Source organism: Bactrocera dorsalis, chromosome 2, assembly GCF_023373825.1.
Source record: "Bactrocera dorsalis isolate Fly_Bdor chromosome 2, ASM2337382v1, whole genome shotgun sequence".
Lineage (NCBI taxonomy): Eukaryota > Metazoa > Arthropoda > Insecta > Diptera > Tephritidae > Bactrocera > Bactrocera dorsalis.
This window is the reverse complement of record NC_064304.1, coordinates 20,943,223-20,960,284: the sequence shown is the minus strand read 5'-3', so window position 1 is coordinate 20,960,284 and position 17,062 is coordinate 20,943,223. Positions and strand designations below refer to the sequence as shown.

Sequence of the window (17,062 nt, the reverse complement as noted above, 5' to 3'; positions counted from 1 at the left end):
TCCACAAAAACAGCACTTTCTATAACTGTACATACAATATCAGCATGATGAGCTGAGTGGGTGTACACATGTCCGGCGGTTTCTTCGTCTGTATACACGCGAACCGGTGTCTTAGTTTTTAAGAATTCGCCCTTTCATTTGTTGGAATCGAACTATAGCGTGTAGCTGTCATAAATAAATAAAATCCAGTCCTTGTATGGAACCCTTTTTTATTTGACAAACTATCCTCACTAAATTTAGGAATGTGTCTTATCTAAGGTAAAGGTACAACATTCGAAAAAATTGTTCAGATCGGACTACAAAAGCACGTATGTAAGTACCCAAAAAACTGATCGGTAGAACAGCTTAAGTATTTTTACTTTTAATCATTTGAAAATGAGCTTGGCGACCAACAATGAATCAAGTTCAAATTGTGATGTTTGCATTATTCCAGTAAGCGCCTGCTGCATTGGTCGGATCAAATGATAGTCAGCAGGGTTAAGGCGTGTGTTATAAGGAGGTTGAAGCAATACTTTTCAGTCGCTATTTTCTACATAGATTTTAAACGGTCTGCATCATAAGACTGAGTAAACGTTCTCTTGGATTTTATGGGATGTTGTCGATAGCGTTTTTCATTACTGCTTTCACCCAGCATTCTGGTACTTTTCATTTTTCCAAATACAAAGCATTGCCCTTGCGTCGCAGATATTGGCTTTTGGCGTGTGTATTTGAGTAATTAGTCAGGTTTCGCATATGATTTTTTGCATCAAGGGTTGTCATAATGGGTCCAATTTTCATCACCAGTTGCAGTCCAAAAACGAGTTCTTCTTTTTAGCTCACAAACAAAATTTTTGGCTTGCGAAATCGTCGTCCTTAAACATCTCTAGGCTTCAATTCATATGACACACTATGTGATTGCTTTTGAATGTATTCGACTGCTTTTAAACGTACATTCTGAAATGGCTGCTTGAGGGAAATCCAAAGGTCCTGCGAGCTCTTCTTTTGTTTGTTGACAACCTACATTATGTGGTGCTTTCAGTTCGCCATCTTCTAATGTCTTTGGCCGCCTAGGACATTCTTTGCCTTCCAAGCCAAAAGCACCTCTTTTAATTCATAGAAACTACTTTTTGGTACTTTTTCTCAGCTGCAACATTTCCAACAAAACATGATAATTTTGGTTGAGGTTTTCTTTATACATTACATTACAAATTATAATTTAATTCACTGGATAAATAATATTTACAAAAAAAAAGTACTTTGCTAAGTAGGTAGGACTGTCTTCAATTATTACGACAAATATGAGCGCGATCTGTCAAACAGCTTGTTTACAGCAGCTACTTTATTCGGTACACCTCAGTAGCACGTTGAGATTTTTACAATGGATAAAAATATCGAAAAAATAATTTCTCTCAAATTTTGTATTTCTATCCAAATTTCGTGTGCGGAATTGTTGCAAATATTGAAAAAAGTATGGTGATTTAGTTTTATCAAAAAGACAAGCCTGCGTGTGCTACAAAGCCTTTAAAGGCGGTCGAGAGATCGTTGAAGACGTGTTTCGTTCTGGACGAGCTTCGACCTCTTCTGCTGATGCAAATATTAAAAAAATTAAGACTAAGGTGCTTAAAAATCATAAGGTGCTTGAAATTCATAAGACAAGTGTTAGAGAGATGACAAAGAGCTCGACACCTCTTGTGAGTCTGTTCGAATGAGTTTGGTGGATATTTTGGGCATAAATCGAGTTCTTGTTCGACTTGTCCCGATTAAGGTGATATTTTTTTCAAAAAGAGTGCGATTGCGACCTAAGAATACCATCAATTAACCACCGTATTCACCAAATTTGGCTCCGTGGGATTTTGTTTATTCCCCAAACTGAAAATTACATTCTTAACAGGAATGGAGTACTAAGTCAAGCAAGTACTTTAATATAACAAATTTCAACCCAGATTTTGTCACTCTCGGGTCCACATTGAAACGAAAAATATTTTAAAAATCCATATTAAGTGCCTACACACATACTTACCGCAAATTCGACGCCACCGCATTATAATACAAGGGCACCGATCACCACCACATTGCGCACTGCCACCACCATCCACAATTAGAATTGCATGCAAATAAAAGCGCACAGCACTTTCACTCTCCGTTTGCCAAATAAAAATGAAATGACAAACGCAAATTACCGGCCCGCAAGCGCTTGCGCAAACATGAGAAATGGGAGGGCAAGCACCATTAGAATATTGGCCACATCAATGGCCTACAGCAATACGGCCACAATAAAAATGTTGCATGTACAGTAATGATTGTGGCAGAGCGGGCAGTGGACAGTGGGCAGTGAACAATGCGCCGTTACATAAGTTGCACATATTTTCAAACGGTGCTTATGGTACGTTTGCTGACTTATAGGGAATGTTGTTGCCATATGCCGCCAGTGGCAGGAATGCGCATGTGCCACTGCCTTAAAATCGTCTTAAAACGCGGCAAAGGAGCAGTGACCACCAGAGACCCAATACACTAAAAATGTAATAACTCACCTGCAAAGAGAGAAGAAGCAGAGGAAAAGATATATAGTATGAGTTAGAACGAATTATTGTTATTGCAAGCATTTTTATTGTTGCTGTAATTGTATTTTTATTTTCTATGGTTTTTTTTTTTAAGTGCCGCGTTGTTGTTGTGTGGCAATCAGTGTGCGATTATTGCTGAGTGCCACGGCGGCAACCGTTACCTGGCACATAAACACACTCACACATATATTAAACATGCACATATATAGAGATGTATATATACATATATATATTATACACACACACATACATACATATGCAGCCTTGCGCGATATGCGCAGATAGCTAGTGGGATCTGTTAGAATCTGTGGCAGCAATTGGCCAGCGCATTTTATTGTTTTGCTTGTTGCCGCAATTATAGGCTGTGAATTCAATAAATTCGTGGCGTAATCATAGCGGTATCGGCGATTTTTATTGCTGTTATTCTATTTATTGCTGCTGTGCTGATTTCAACTCGATTGCTTTATGTCTTCTTCCCCTCGTTCTTCTTCTACTTATTTTTCATGCGCATTGCCTACATTTGCTTTTTTCATACATACTTATATACACTTCATATTGCTGCAGCATTGCGGTTGCCACATTCAGTAGTACGGCAATCAGCGAGAAAATGTGGCAAATGGCCGGCTACAATTTCATTTTGTGGGCCATAGCCAATGCAACAAATGTCTACGTTGAAAGCCAAACGTTATTTGTTATTAACTTAAAGCGCATTTTGTCATTGGCCTCAGGCGTATTGGCGCATTGGCGGCTTGACGGCCGTTTGTAGCATGAATGCGCGCGCGCACGCGCAAGCAAATGATGAAAGGACAACGAACAACTTCGCTGCCAAGTGTGAGCGGTAGTTCAGGGGAGGCAGCGCGCAGGCACGCCAATGCATTTTGCTGAGTGTGACAAGCAGGCCCAGGCCGGCGGTGTAAGGGTAGGCATATCTTCGCATTCAGTAAGGCAAAAAACAAAACAAGTAATTTAAGTACGGCATGAGCCAGCTATCCAGTCAAGCACAGTCAGCGCTGACCTCGCAGCAATTTTCAAATGTTATTTTGATTTTATGGCATTGATATTGATTTGCCAATTCGATAACCTTTTCTGACACTGATCATGTTGCATGCCATGTTCTTTTGTGTTGCGCGACTTTAACGAGTATTGGCAACATGTTCGCCTGCTTTTTTTTTCGACTGCCGTCAGTCCATTACGCTGTGTGAGAATTATGCAATAAAAGGCAATCATTTGCGCGGCAAATATTCCAATAAAATTACAGGAATTCGCGACTTTGTGGCATCTTTTTTTAGTTTTTGGCGGAATTTTCAATTAAAATTATACAATTCGGCAATGAAAATGGTTGAAAGTCAGCAGAGTAAATTGAAGGAAGCAGATTTGTACAAATCTGCATAGTTTGTCAAAGAATTGCTTACTAAATCTGGGTAATATTGAAGCAATAAAGAAACTAAAACTTCTAGAGTTATTGGAGTACAGTTGCGATCAACAATACTAAAAACAAGGATTAAAAGCATTATAAGCTCTTCAAGCAATTAGAAAACAGCCGAAAATATTCTTGGTACTGTAAATAATATTCCAGCAATACTTTCAATGAACTGAGAAACACTTATATTAACAAAATATTACGTACAAGGCATGTCCAGACAACCTTTGAGAGCAATCTGTGAAGGTAAGATTACTTCAAGACAATTTTTCATAGGCAACAAAAAGTAGTTGGGCGTACGCACAGCCACCAAGCATGTCTTATGTGCAACTAACAACAAACCAATTCAATCAGCGCTGTCAACATAGCACTGCATACTCCTTTTTTTCTAACCCAACCCCGCGGCGTATGCCATAAATGGGAGAAGCGTAGCGCAACTAAGCACCTATCTACACCAAATAAAGTGTTTCCAACCTAATATCGATCAGAAAATTAAATTGCAAACAATATTAGTAATAGAAATTGCTCGCGCTCAGTCGTGCAAATGCCACAGCAATAACAACAACGATATATCTCTATCTCTGCACATATGTAGGGGTATTTAATTACTTTCAAGTCTTACAATTACATGACAGCGGCACTCACGCTGCTGTAACGAGTGGCTTCATCAGCACTCCTGCCACCTTCCACACCACACATACAAGCATACATACTCATATGCATATTATAATTATTATCGCTCTTTTACTGTGCTCTTCTTCTGATTGTGGCAACAACCTGTCACACGGACACACACGCTCACATGCCACACACTTGACAACGTGCAACACGACCGACAAATCATCAGTCAAGATGTCAGCAAAACTGATGTCAGCCACTAATTTGCCATAACCAGGGCACAGCCTCAACAACTGCAAACAACAAAAACAACAAGTCACAACAACAGTGAAAACGCAGAGCAAAGCAAAAACACATTTCACAAAATGTAATTATTCAAAGCAGAAGAATCGGCATAGGAAAAGTTAATGTGCAACATGCATCTTCTGCGTTCTAAATACGTACATATATGCATGCAACAGGCATTTGTGTGTATGTTTATATCTATAGACACATATAAGATGAATAGTAGCTGCTCGAAAGCCAAGAGGTGTTCATTCGAGTTGTGTATTTTTCCAGCATCACTCAGGCACTTTACAAGTTTCACTGCTGCATCAGTCATGTCTCGTTGTCTACTGCACATGTATTTGCTTGTATGTAAGCATGCATGTGTGTGTGTGTGTGTAAAAAATCATAATAATTCATTTGCAAATGTTGCGTGTAAAAATGTAGGTTGCATGTTGATTGTCTGCTCAAAGTGTATTTCAGCAAACTCATTTATACACAGGTACTTATGCCTTTAGATGGGTATTAAGAGGTGTAGTTGTGCATGCAGAAGTGTAGTTATGTACGCAGAAGTACTTACATAAGTACTTGTACCTAATCTTAAGAGCTTCAGCGTAAGTGGCATTCATCATAACCGCCTCTTTCGCGAATGACATGGAGCTATCATTTGGCTGAAAAATATGGCAGTTTACTTAGATAAAATATTATTGCAGCTGCTCTATTTCACTTTAGCGTGAACTTAAGTACTTTGCCACGGGGGATGGCTCACGGTTTACGAAAGGTAGGAGTAGTCTTTCTAAAAGATGACATATAAGAATGGGGCGGTACTAACACAGGTACTTAATATTTCATAGTATACATACATATAAAGCGATTTTTCAGTAAACTATTTATTTAGGGAAATTTGATTTAAGAATTAATATATTTTAGTGTTCGTGGATTACTTTTAATGATTTTTTTCATCCCTACATATTTTTTTTCAACTGTCAAACGATTTCTTTATGAGCCTAAATGTAGGCAACATGTAATAGTTAAAAATGTAACAGCTTTAAGCTATTTAAATAAGAAGGTTGCCTACCTTTAGGCATATTTTAGCAGAGTCTCACACCTAATGCAATGTATAGCAAATATAATTTGTTGTAGAATCTTTTAGTTAAATTTTTTCAGAAGTTTATGGAAGTCTTGCACTCAGTTTACTAGTAGATTTTTTTTACTGGTTTCCTATATTTTCTGTCGTCGAACGAGTAATGTATGACCCTAAATGTAGCCTTAAACTTTGAAAATACGAACGTTGCCTACCTTTAGGCATTTTTTAGCAAAATCTCACACCTAATGCAAAGTATAATATATAAAATATGTTGTAGGGTCTCAATACACCTAGTTTACTGGAAGAAAAAAACATTTTTTAATTATTGCATAAATTTTCGGTCGTAGATCGATTTTTATATGAGCTTAAATTTAGGCAACATTTACATAATTGAACGCGTAGCAGCTTTACGCTATAAAAGGAAGAACGTTGCCTACCTTTAGGCATATTTTAGTAAAGCCTCACACCTAACAGTGTATAATTTACCAAAGCCTCACACAGTCGAAAAAACTTTTTCTGTTAATATAGTGCAAAAACTTAATGGCGATGAAATAGTTTTCCGATAATATTAAAAAAATGTCATTAGATAATAAATGTTTAAGAATTCTATATATATTTTTATATAGTTGTATTTTTATAATGCGAAGGAAGCCTATTTTAGCATATGTCTTCTTTCTCTCGTCTCAAAAATATTAAATAAGCTGGGATTATTAAAAAATGGAAGTATCATTAATAATTTAATTCGTAGAAAAATAAATATTTAACACTTTACGCTGTTATATTATCTCCAATCTAAACTGTTATACTACCGAGTTCAAACTGCTGAAATAAATACAATAAAGCTCCCCATTTTTACCATTCCTAAATACATGTGCTGTTCTAACTTCTAACATTTTTTTCTTTCTTCTCTAACAGTTACGTCTTCTCCGCTCCTGGAAAATTATTAAACTCACTGCCTGGCACATTAATGTTAACCGATTGCTTAGAGGCTTGCCAATCGAACGAGGCTTGTCGTGCTGTGAACTATGAGACTGGATTGTGTGTACTCTTCTCGGCTAATGCAGATAAGTTACCAGGTGAGTGAAGGAGTCTTATTATTATTATAATTATATTCATTATAAGAAGAATTCAAAATCTTCTTATAAGCTAATTAACAAACTCAATAAATAAAACCACATGTCTTCTAATCAAAATGCCCACCAAAATTAAAATAACCAGCCAAATTTAATTGAAGAAAAGAATACAAAAAATTGCTGTCGATTTCTCATCAAATATTATCACATAATTGCAAATCAGCAATGTCTCCAACAGCGACCACCGCCGGCATTGTCGGATTGAAAGCGCTGTAATGAATTGAAACATAATTAAAAATTAAGAAGAACCACAAGCAGCGACTTTGTAGTTAACGACCTTCGGTTAAATAGCAACTTTTTATCATGTATTCTTTTGCGAGGTTTGCTTTTCAACCAAAGTAAAAGTCAAATCGATTTTTTCCGCTGACCTTGACATTGCTTTGTTCACACCAAATATCATTAGTCACTTTCGGGCGTCGCGCTAGAGCCAATTAAAGCGTTGAAAATAAATTGGTTGTGTCATTCGGCGAATCGCCAATTATTTAATTAAAAATAAAAAAGCAAAAACGACAAAAAAACAAAAAAAATTAGAATATAAATATAAAGAAAAAAGAAAAAATAAGAATATAAGAGAAGACCCTTGGAGTTTTAGAGAAAAAAATATGATGCAAACTAAGAAAGCAAGGGTTAATTGGAAATGTAAAAAAAACCCAAAGCTGAGAATCATTAGCAATATATTCTCATTTAATTCCGGAAAATGAATAAATTCTTAAAAAAAAAATTACTAAACTCTTCTATTAGAAGCAAAAACTTTAACTTGCGCGCCGAAATGTAGGCAATGCTAATATTTTTTGGTACAAGGATAAACTTCAAGACTCAAACCAGAAGCAGAACTTTATGATGGTAGACCCTGCAAGCGATAATATAGTAGAAATAGCTTAAAAAATTATAGCGAACAGTTACTAATTTGAACTTGTTTAAAGAAAACCACATTGTTCTTCTTGGAAAAGCATCAATTTTTATTTGCGCGCCGAAATGTAGGCAATACAATTATTTTTTGGTTCAAGTACGAACTTTAAACCCAAAACCAGAACCAGAACTTAATAAAGATGGTTTCCACAAGCAATAATATATCCAAAATAGCAACACACAAAAAAAAGTTAAAGCGATTAGTAACCGAAATAGTCGCATAAAAACAGCAATAATTACGCAAATTTATTGCCACAATCGAAGTAATAGCAAAAATACTATGTCAAAAATTAATTTTGAAAACCAAGAAGGAAACCAAAAACAGACTTCGACGAAAAAACTTAATCAGATTGAAGTAGGCATAAGCAACACTTGCTAAAAATTTTAGAAAAAAATCAGAACTAAGCAGCAAAATCATTAAAGACGCTACAACAAGCTACGAATAAATAGGTGGCAACAAAATCAGCAATTATTTTAAATGAACAATGATCAGCATGAATCGGCAAGGTTCGACAGCGTAGTAATTGAGTTGCGCATGCGCATTGAGCTTTATTTATGAACCATAAGGAAGCGATCAAACTGCCAGCAGGCTGAATGAAATATGTGAGAATGTAATAAACAGATTGATGAACCAGAAATTAGTAAAGTTTTCTCACCTCACTTAACACTGGTATACCAATTAAAGGAGGTTTAAGAATTAATAAAAAAAAAAAAAACAGGAAAATAATTAAGCCGCTTGGCTCAGCGCCAGACACAACCCCTTAAGTGTCGTGCTTGTAATAATTTTGATTGTAAAAAAATGCTGTCATTTTTCTCTATACAATATATAGTATATAGTACATCTATATAGTAGTATATAGACCGAAATGTAGGATTTTACTCCGCTTAAGTGTGGCTTAAGTTGTTGCCACTTGAAGCAATTTTCCTGTTTTGCTTTACTGCTTTGCACTTTGTTACTGAATTGCTACTCAAGGCGCTCGAAAGCGGTTGCAAACACGCACTTTACTGCTACTCACCACTTAGTAAGTAGCTGTTCACCTCAATAAGCGTAATACAGCAGCGCATGAGCTGCAACATAAATTGCAACTGTGCTGTTATTATCTTGTACACAATTCTTTAAGTGATTTTTATCAGGAGAGGACTATAAAAATTTGCATAACTTAGTCTAAGTGAAGACGAAGACAAGATAAGGTGTTGGCAGCAGTGAATAGAGAATTATTTCAATGATTATGAAGTCATTCATTTTGTATTTAATTTACACCTTACCTCGACAATGATGTCAAAGATATTATATTTTTGAAAAAAAAAAATAAAATATTCCGCCAAAATGTATGCAACGCCATTAAGGCACTATGACGAAGGTAGTATCTTGCCTACATTTCGGCGCCATGGCCGAAAGGCCGGAACTTGCATCAGGAAGTCGGAAATGGAAAGAGATTAGAGAAATGCACAAAAAATTGAAAAATTTGACTTCTAAATTACAAATTTATAAAATAGTTAAAAAAATATTTCAAATTTATGGCATAAAAATGTAAAAATTATAAATAAAGGGTGATTTTTTAAGAGCTTGATAACTTTTTTTTTAAAAAAAACGCATAAAATTTGCAAAATCTCATCGGTTCTTTATTTGAAACGTTAGATTGGTTCATGACATTTACTTTTTGAAGATAATTTCATTTAAATGTTGACCGCGGCTGCGTCTTAGGTGGTCCATTCGGAAAGTCCAATTTTGGGCAACTTTTTCGAGCATTTCGACCGGAATAGCCCGAATTTCTTCGGAAATGTTGTCTTCCAAAGCTGGAATAGTTGCTGGCTTATTTCTGTAGACTTTAGACTTGACGTAGCCCCACAAAAAATAGTCTAAAGGCGTTAAATCGCATGATCTTGGTGGCCAACTTACGGGTCCATTTCTTGAGATGAATTGTTGTCCGAAGTTTTCCCTCAAAATGGCCATAGAATCGCGAGCTGTGTGGCATGTAGCGCCATCTTGTTGAAACCACATGTCAACCAAGTTCAGTTCTTCCATTTTTGGCAACAAAAAGTTTGTTAGCATCGAACGATAGCGATCGCCATTCACCGTAACGTTGCGTCCAACAGCATCTTTGAAAAAATACGGTCCAATGATTCCACCAGCGTACAAACCACACCAAACAGTGCATTTTTCGGGATGCATGGGCAGTTCTTGAACGGCTTCTGGTTGCTCTTCACCCCAAATGCGGCAATTTTGCTTATTTACGTAGCCATTCAACCAGAAATGAGCCTCATCGCTGAACAAAATTTGTCGATAAACACATTTCGAACCGAACACTGATTTTGGTAATAAAATTCAATGATTTGCAAGCGTTGCTCGTTAGTAAGTCTATTCATGATGAAATGTCAAAGCATACTGAGCATCTTTCTCTTTGACACCATGTCTGAAATCCCACGTGATCTGTCAAATACTAATGCATGAAAATCCTAACCTCAAAAAAATCACCCGTTATATATAATCAATTAAATTATTCCATCTTAATTTTTCGAAATCTTCTAGCAAACTTTTAATATAAAAATTAAACTCCAAATATTTAACTAAATTTTTACTATAAAAATGAATCCTAAATTTTTAACTAAATTTCTGCTATAAAAATTATAAAAAAATGATATTACTCTATTACTCTATCATTATCATTTTTTTTTCAATTTTTTTTTTTTTTACCTTTTTCCTGTTTATTTATATTTATCAATATTTATTTTACTTCCACAATAAATTGCAACTGAAGAATTTTCCTTTATTTCACGTCTCTTCCCACCAGGCGCACTCACCAAGTCACAATTCCCCGTCTTCACAATTTATGCACAGAAATCATGTCTCGGCATTCGGCCGTGCGCACGTGCCTGGTGTGTTGACCGCGTGCAGGGCTATAAGCTAAATGGCTATGCAAAGCGCACGATACCAGTGATTTCGCGACGTGATTGTTTGGAGTTGTGTTTGGGCGAATCCGAATTCACATGCAGGTGAGTGCAAAACAATAGATATATGCAAGCAGATATATCAAAGGGGCTTAATAGTGAACTATTGTGAGAATTTTTGAGTTATGAAAAACAGTTAAAAAATTATGATTAAAGAAAAGTTAAGCTTCGCTGAAAGCTTTAATGTGTGAAAATAAAGCACGCAAAGAAGAGCTTTCAAGAAAGCTTTCATGTGTGAAAATTAAGAACTAAAAGTTGTTGAGCTTCGCTAAACAATATGGAAGAGCTTTCACGAAAGCTTGCATGTGTGAAAATAAAGTACGAAAATCTGACTTTTCGACTAAATTCTGTTTTTTGGGGGATGTGTGGAAACTGAGAGCTTTCATTTGTGAAAATAAAGCACTAAAAGAAGAGCTTTCATGAAAGCTTTCATGTGTGAAAATAAAGAACTAAAAGTTGTTAAGCTTCGGAAGAGCTTTCACGAAAGCTTGCATGTGTGAAAATAAAGCACAAAAAGAAGAGCTTGCATAAAAAGCTTTCATTTGTGAAAATAAAGCACTAAAAGTTGTTAAGCTTCGCTGAACAATCTAGAAGAGCTTTCACGAAAGCTTGCATGTGTGAAAATAAAGTACGAAAATCTGACTTTTCGACTAAATTCTGGTTTTGTGGGAATGTGTGGCAACTGAGGCAGAAGTTACTGCCTACATAGACTACGGATAGAATTTTTGTTTTCTGAAAATTAAAAAAAATTAAAAAATTTCAAAAAAAAATTAAAAAAAAATTTAAAAAAAAATTAAAAAAAAAAATTAAAAAAAAAATTAAAAAAAATTAATTCAAAAAAATAATAAATTCAAAATAAATAAATTAATTAAAACATAAAAAAAAAATTAGTAAAATTACTACAAAAAATCATATTTGATAATAGATTTTTTTTTTACTTCACTTACGCTGAACCACCCTAATGTTTACAGCATTTTACTAATCTTTTTGTAATTAGAAGCATGTTTTCTATTTCTGTATACTCTGAACTCTCATATACAACAAGCTAAGCTCAGAAAAATATGTGAAAACACATTCTTAAGCCACATATTCTCACTTTCTAAGCATTTCAATTTCGTCTATGCGCTTATGGCAACAAGAAACGTGTCCACATGTTCGGCACGACTAGCTGCAACAGCAAAACATGTCGTCGCAACACTTCGCGTGTGAAATTTGATACAGGAAGTAAATAAGAGAGTTGTCAAAAATACGTGTAGAACATGTGAAAATATTGTCAGGAAGAGATTACTTGGAAGTACAAGAAAAAAATAGTAAAAAAATAATAGTGTTCGAAATTAAGTAAAAATAGAATTAAGGAATTAAATGAATAAAAAAATAATTAAAAATAAAATTAATGTAATTTAAACTAAATTAAATTAAATTAAATTAAAGTAAATTAAATTTAATTAAAAGTCAAATTTAATTTAATTAAAAAAGATTAAATAAAATTAAAAAAATTAAAATTGGAATAAAAAAAATAAAACAAACTAAAATTTAAAAAAATTTTAAAATTTAATTAAAGTAAAATTCTAAAAAAATTTTCTTCAACAAACTGTCACTTCCAAAGCCAGCATTTCAAGTATATCTGCACCAGCAACAATTAGCGTCACGCTTGACAGTGAAATTAAGCACACTTTCGACGTCGCGGTATTTAGAGTGCAATGAATGTGGTTATGAAATTTACGAGCTATGCAAAGCAAAAAAACAGAAAACATATGCACTTGCATTTACATTTCCACGCATGTTTACGAGCGAAATTGAAAGCAACAGGATTTCAAGTTTGTCGCTTAAGTCTTTTGTTATTTACACGCCCGAGCTTGCTAGGCTGCCAAGCAACACTCTCTTTCGCACGCAACTGGCGGATATGTACAATTAAATTATTAATAGCTAATTTATGGCAGATGAAAGATAAGTCAACAACAACAACAACTACACTAAAAGCAAAAAAATAGCGGAAAATGCAGAAAGTGGCCAAACAAGTCGGCGTTAGAAATGAAATTAGCCACTAGTTGTCTTCATGCCAGCTAGCATAAGCTAATTGTCCTGCAACATAGACAATTTCTAAACTAAATTTTTTACACTTCCGCTTAGAAAAGTGGCAGCGACTATATGCTTGGTATTTTAATAGTTCAGCATACGCTGAGTGGCACAAAAATAAGGCTATTGCATGCTGGCGGCGTGGATGACGTGTGAAAAAAGGTGCTTTTACACTTCGTCATACAATTTGATTTCCACAAAAAGCATTGATTTTTATGCAGAAAAGGTTTTATATAGTCACATCACCTGCATTACGCAATCTTTCTCTAAATTCGTAATCTCAACACTGACACTAGTGCTCAAAAGAACTGTAATTCTATACAAAGTGACCACACATAGCGGTAAAATAATTAAGTATAAAGTTTACTATAATTATATGGATTCCTAGCCGCCGTCACATGGGTTTGTCGCTCAAGTCTTTTGTCTAACGAACTATGCTAATTAGTGATCAGCGCCAACGCCAACGGTATATTATGCGCCATTTCATTAAACAATTTTAATTTACTACATTTACTGCTAGCTAAATTAAGCTGGCGCTTTGACTAGCCGCTCAGCAGCCGTGGCGAGCCAGCGCCGTCAGCAATTGCCTGCCGTAGCTCTTATCATTTAAACTAATTGTTGGCCTTTTGCATATTTTAAGCATTTCACCATGCTTGCCTATCGCGAAATACATAAGGAAGTCATCTAGAGAAACACTATTGCCTGCATTGTGGTAAACTGGGCAAATTAATGGCGCAAATGTGAGGTGACTGTGAGGACAGTACACTTTTGTTGTTGGATTTTTTTTTTTGTGGTTGTGTTGGGCGGCAATGTAAAAAAGGTTCGGAGTGGCAGTGTGAAGAAATGATTTCTTCATGCTAAGTAAAATAATTACATATATGTTTTTTTTCAAAAAAAAAAAAATTTATAAAAGCATTCTAGAAAATCTAAAAAAATTCTGATAAATTTTCAAATTTAACAAATATTTTTTTAAGTAAAAAATTCAAACTTCTCAAATTTTAAAAACCATGCATAAACGTTTTAAAAGCTTTTATGTAGTTCTCATATGTTTCTGCTTATCTATTTGCTCCTAAATATATGCTTAAAAATTTTTTAAATTTCATTAAAAAAATATTGCTTAAAATTGTAAAACACATATTCAAAATAATCAACAAAAATCCCAAAATATTCGAATTTTATAATAAACTTTCAAAATATTCCCTAAAGAATTGTATATTCCAAGAAAATTTCACATTAATATAAATGTAGTATATAGCAGTACTAAAGAGTGTAGCCTACATTTAGGAGTGTCTGCGACTTGAGTGACTTGAGCTATCTATTTCTTCATTATATTGTTTAGAGAACCTCCTAAAAATTTGTTAATATGTTGAAAAGCGGACAGGAAAAGTTGTGTTTAGTTTACACCACTACAAGAACTCCAAATTTTCGTCAATATTCGTTGGTTGACAAAAGGGTCAATTTCTTGCAGACTTCCTAATATACTGTTGCTACTAAATCCTCCAGAACTTAACGCACTGAACTAGGTATCAGCAATATCTACTTTCTATGCAGCTTAGTCAACTTGAATTCGATTCTACAGAGACAGTAATTTTGTATATGCAAAATATGCAGAATAATACAGAGTGTAGCCTACATTTAGGAGTGTGTGTGTGTGTGTTTTTTTTAAGCAGACGACTAAGAAATATCCATACCATATCTTGGCAAGAGGAGAAATTTAGACCACTAAAGAACCTACCAAAGCATGTAAATATCCTTTGGTTGGCAAAAGGGTTCCCTGCTTGCAAAATCCATAACACCCCGTTGTCACTAAGCACCCTAGAATTTAGCCCCCAAGTTCCAAAATTCTTTAACAATACCTAAAAATGTACTTGGAGAGAAATTTCTATGTTCAGTTATCAATCTGAAGTCGATTCTACAAAGACAACTGTTTAGTATATGCTACTTCTATCAGTATCTGAAGACATTTGACCAAAACTGAAGTCAATATGACGGTCGCATAAATTCAAGTAATCCGTGAAAGAAAGGAGTGAGAGAGGGGAGTGATCCAACGAAGTGGATCTCTTCCTCTTCATCCACTTCCCTCTGCGTCGAATACTTTCAGAGCTGGAGTCTATTCGGAAGGCATGGCCTAGCCAGCGAAGCCGCTGTCTTTTAATTCGCTGAACTATGTCAATGCCGTCGTATATGTCATACAGCTCATCGTTCAATCGAATACGATATTCGCCGTGGTCAATGCACAAAGGACCATAAATCTGTCACAGAACTCGAAAACTCGTAACGTCGACTCATGCCTCTGCACCATATAGCAGGATGTGAATAATGAGTGGCTTATAGAACTTTCGACGAAGAGATGATGAATGATGAGGTTTCCCTTTTTTGTGGATTGGGCAGAGGACACTTAATACGGGCAATTGTTATTCGAACTAATTCATGGTCGGGCAATGGAACGTCTGCTCCATAGTCATCGATCCAGAATCTATCGAGAACAATTTTCCTATAGGCCCCCGTAACAATAACATTCAAGTTGACCATAAAAACTAAAATAAATATGCATTTGTATGCACATATGCAACACATAACCGTACATAACGGCCAATCAGCATGCGCACGCCAGCATTGAACACTAGTACGGCTGGTGGCTGCATTAATGACCATGTGACTAAGTAGTTTGGCGCGCCTTAAACTAATAAGAGAAGTGTTTCGCCAAATTAGACGCTTGCAGCACACATTAAGCAGAGGAAAAAACTCAAAGCGACGCGAAAAGCACAAATGGACAGAAACGACAAACGGCTGAATGAGCCGAAAAGGCGTAGCAAAAACAATAGTAGGAGTCGCGCAGGCAATTGTCATTTGGTCACTAACTACCGTACAACAACAGCTGTCAGCGCATACGCAGCCACACAAATTTCTTGCGTCCGCAAAAAAGTGGCAAATCGGGCACACATCGGGAATGTTGCAAGCGCAAACGTGCTGTGGCAAGGGCCATTTGCAGCGAAAATTAATTAGAAGCGCGCATAGCGGCCAACTGCGCATTCGTGCCACACCGCCAACGAGTAAGGCAAGGCGTTAGCACTAAGCTGTCTGACATTGGCAAGGCGGCGGCGGCAAGTCGATCGAGTTAACTAGTGGGGCACATAGCCCGCCGACACAGCGGTAGCTGGCTGAGTAGCTGAGAGATACAAATAAAAATCTAATTAGATGCTTTTGTCCGCTGCCCACTGTCTGCAACGTGTTAGCGGGGCACACATGTACATATGTGTAGGCACTGTGAGCTGTTGGCCGTGATGGCGGTGGCAATGTTTGCGCCTGCGCGCCACTTCAGCAAGCGCTAAATTAAATCCATGGCATTGGCAACTTAGTGTTGCTGCTTTTTTATTTTATTGTTACTATTTTTTATTTCATTATTCTTTTTTATTTCATTATTACTCTTGTTGTTGTTGCTAAGCAATCAACGGCCTGAGCGTTCGCGTTGTGTGTTGATATTATGCAAGAATGCGGCAAATTGGCGCATTTGAAAATTGCACGACACAACAACGAACTAAAGCAGTGGCAGCAACAACAAAAACAACAAAGTTGCAAGTTAGGAAATGGTAGCAACTTGCAGTTTGGTTTTTGCTGCGCAGACAAAAGCAAATGCGCCTACAAATGTTGAACTACTTTAAAAAGCGCCGGCAAGTGATCTTCCTGCACAAACACATACACGCACGCACACACATAAGCTAATAGATTTATGCAAGCATGCATGTGTGCTGTATGTTTTGTTGTCTTGCCACATTTGGTGTGGCATTAAAGTGGTGCTCGCGTTGGCGCTGCAAATTTATGTAATTAGTTTGCGGTGCTTGACCGTGCTGAAGAGTGTGTGTGTGAAAAATATTTTACTTTCCAGCTGCACTTAAGCTGTTGCATGCACCATATAGTAATAGAATCGGCTTTTTTATACTACTGCAACATGTTGCTAGTGATTTTACGCCATATGATTGGTGATGGTATGTGTGGTGCCTTAATGAATATACATATATCTGGGAGCTAGTCCTTAAGTTATTTAGATATCGCGCTAAACTTTCGC

The 17,062-nt window shown here is 36.1% G+C and overlaps 2 protein-coding genes across 7 annotated transcripts in view; one reads left to right on the top strand and one right to left on the bottom strand.

Moving 5' to 3' along the window:
- The window catches only part of LOC105229917 (autophagy-related protein 16-1), a 236,216-nt gene that overhangs the window by 160,217 nt on the left and 58,937 nt on the right, over positions 1 to 17,062 (bottom strand). The window lies entirely within an intron of this gene.
- The window catches only part of LOC105229838 (uncharacterized), a 127,343-nt gene that overhangs the window by 72,619 nt on the left and 37,662 nt on the right, over positions 1 to 17,062 (top strand). For all 4 annotated transcript variants that reach the window (XM_049447945.1, XM_019991626.3, XM_049447946.1 and 1 more), the window contains 2 exons: positions 6,845 to 7,005; positions 10,764 to 10,965. In XM_049447945.1, the coding sequence (XP_049303902.1) occupies positions 6,845 to 7,005; positions 10,764 to 10,965 (363 nt within the window). The remainder of the gene's footprint in view (positions 1 to 6,844; positions 7,006 to 10,763; positions 10,966 to 17,062) is intronic.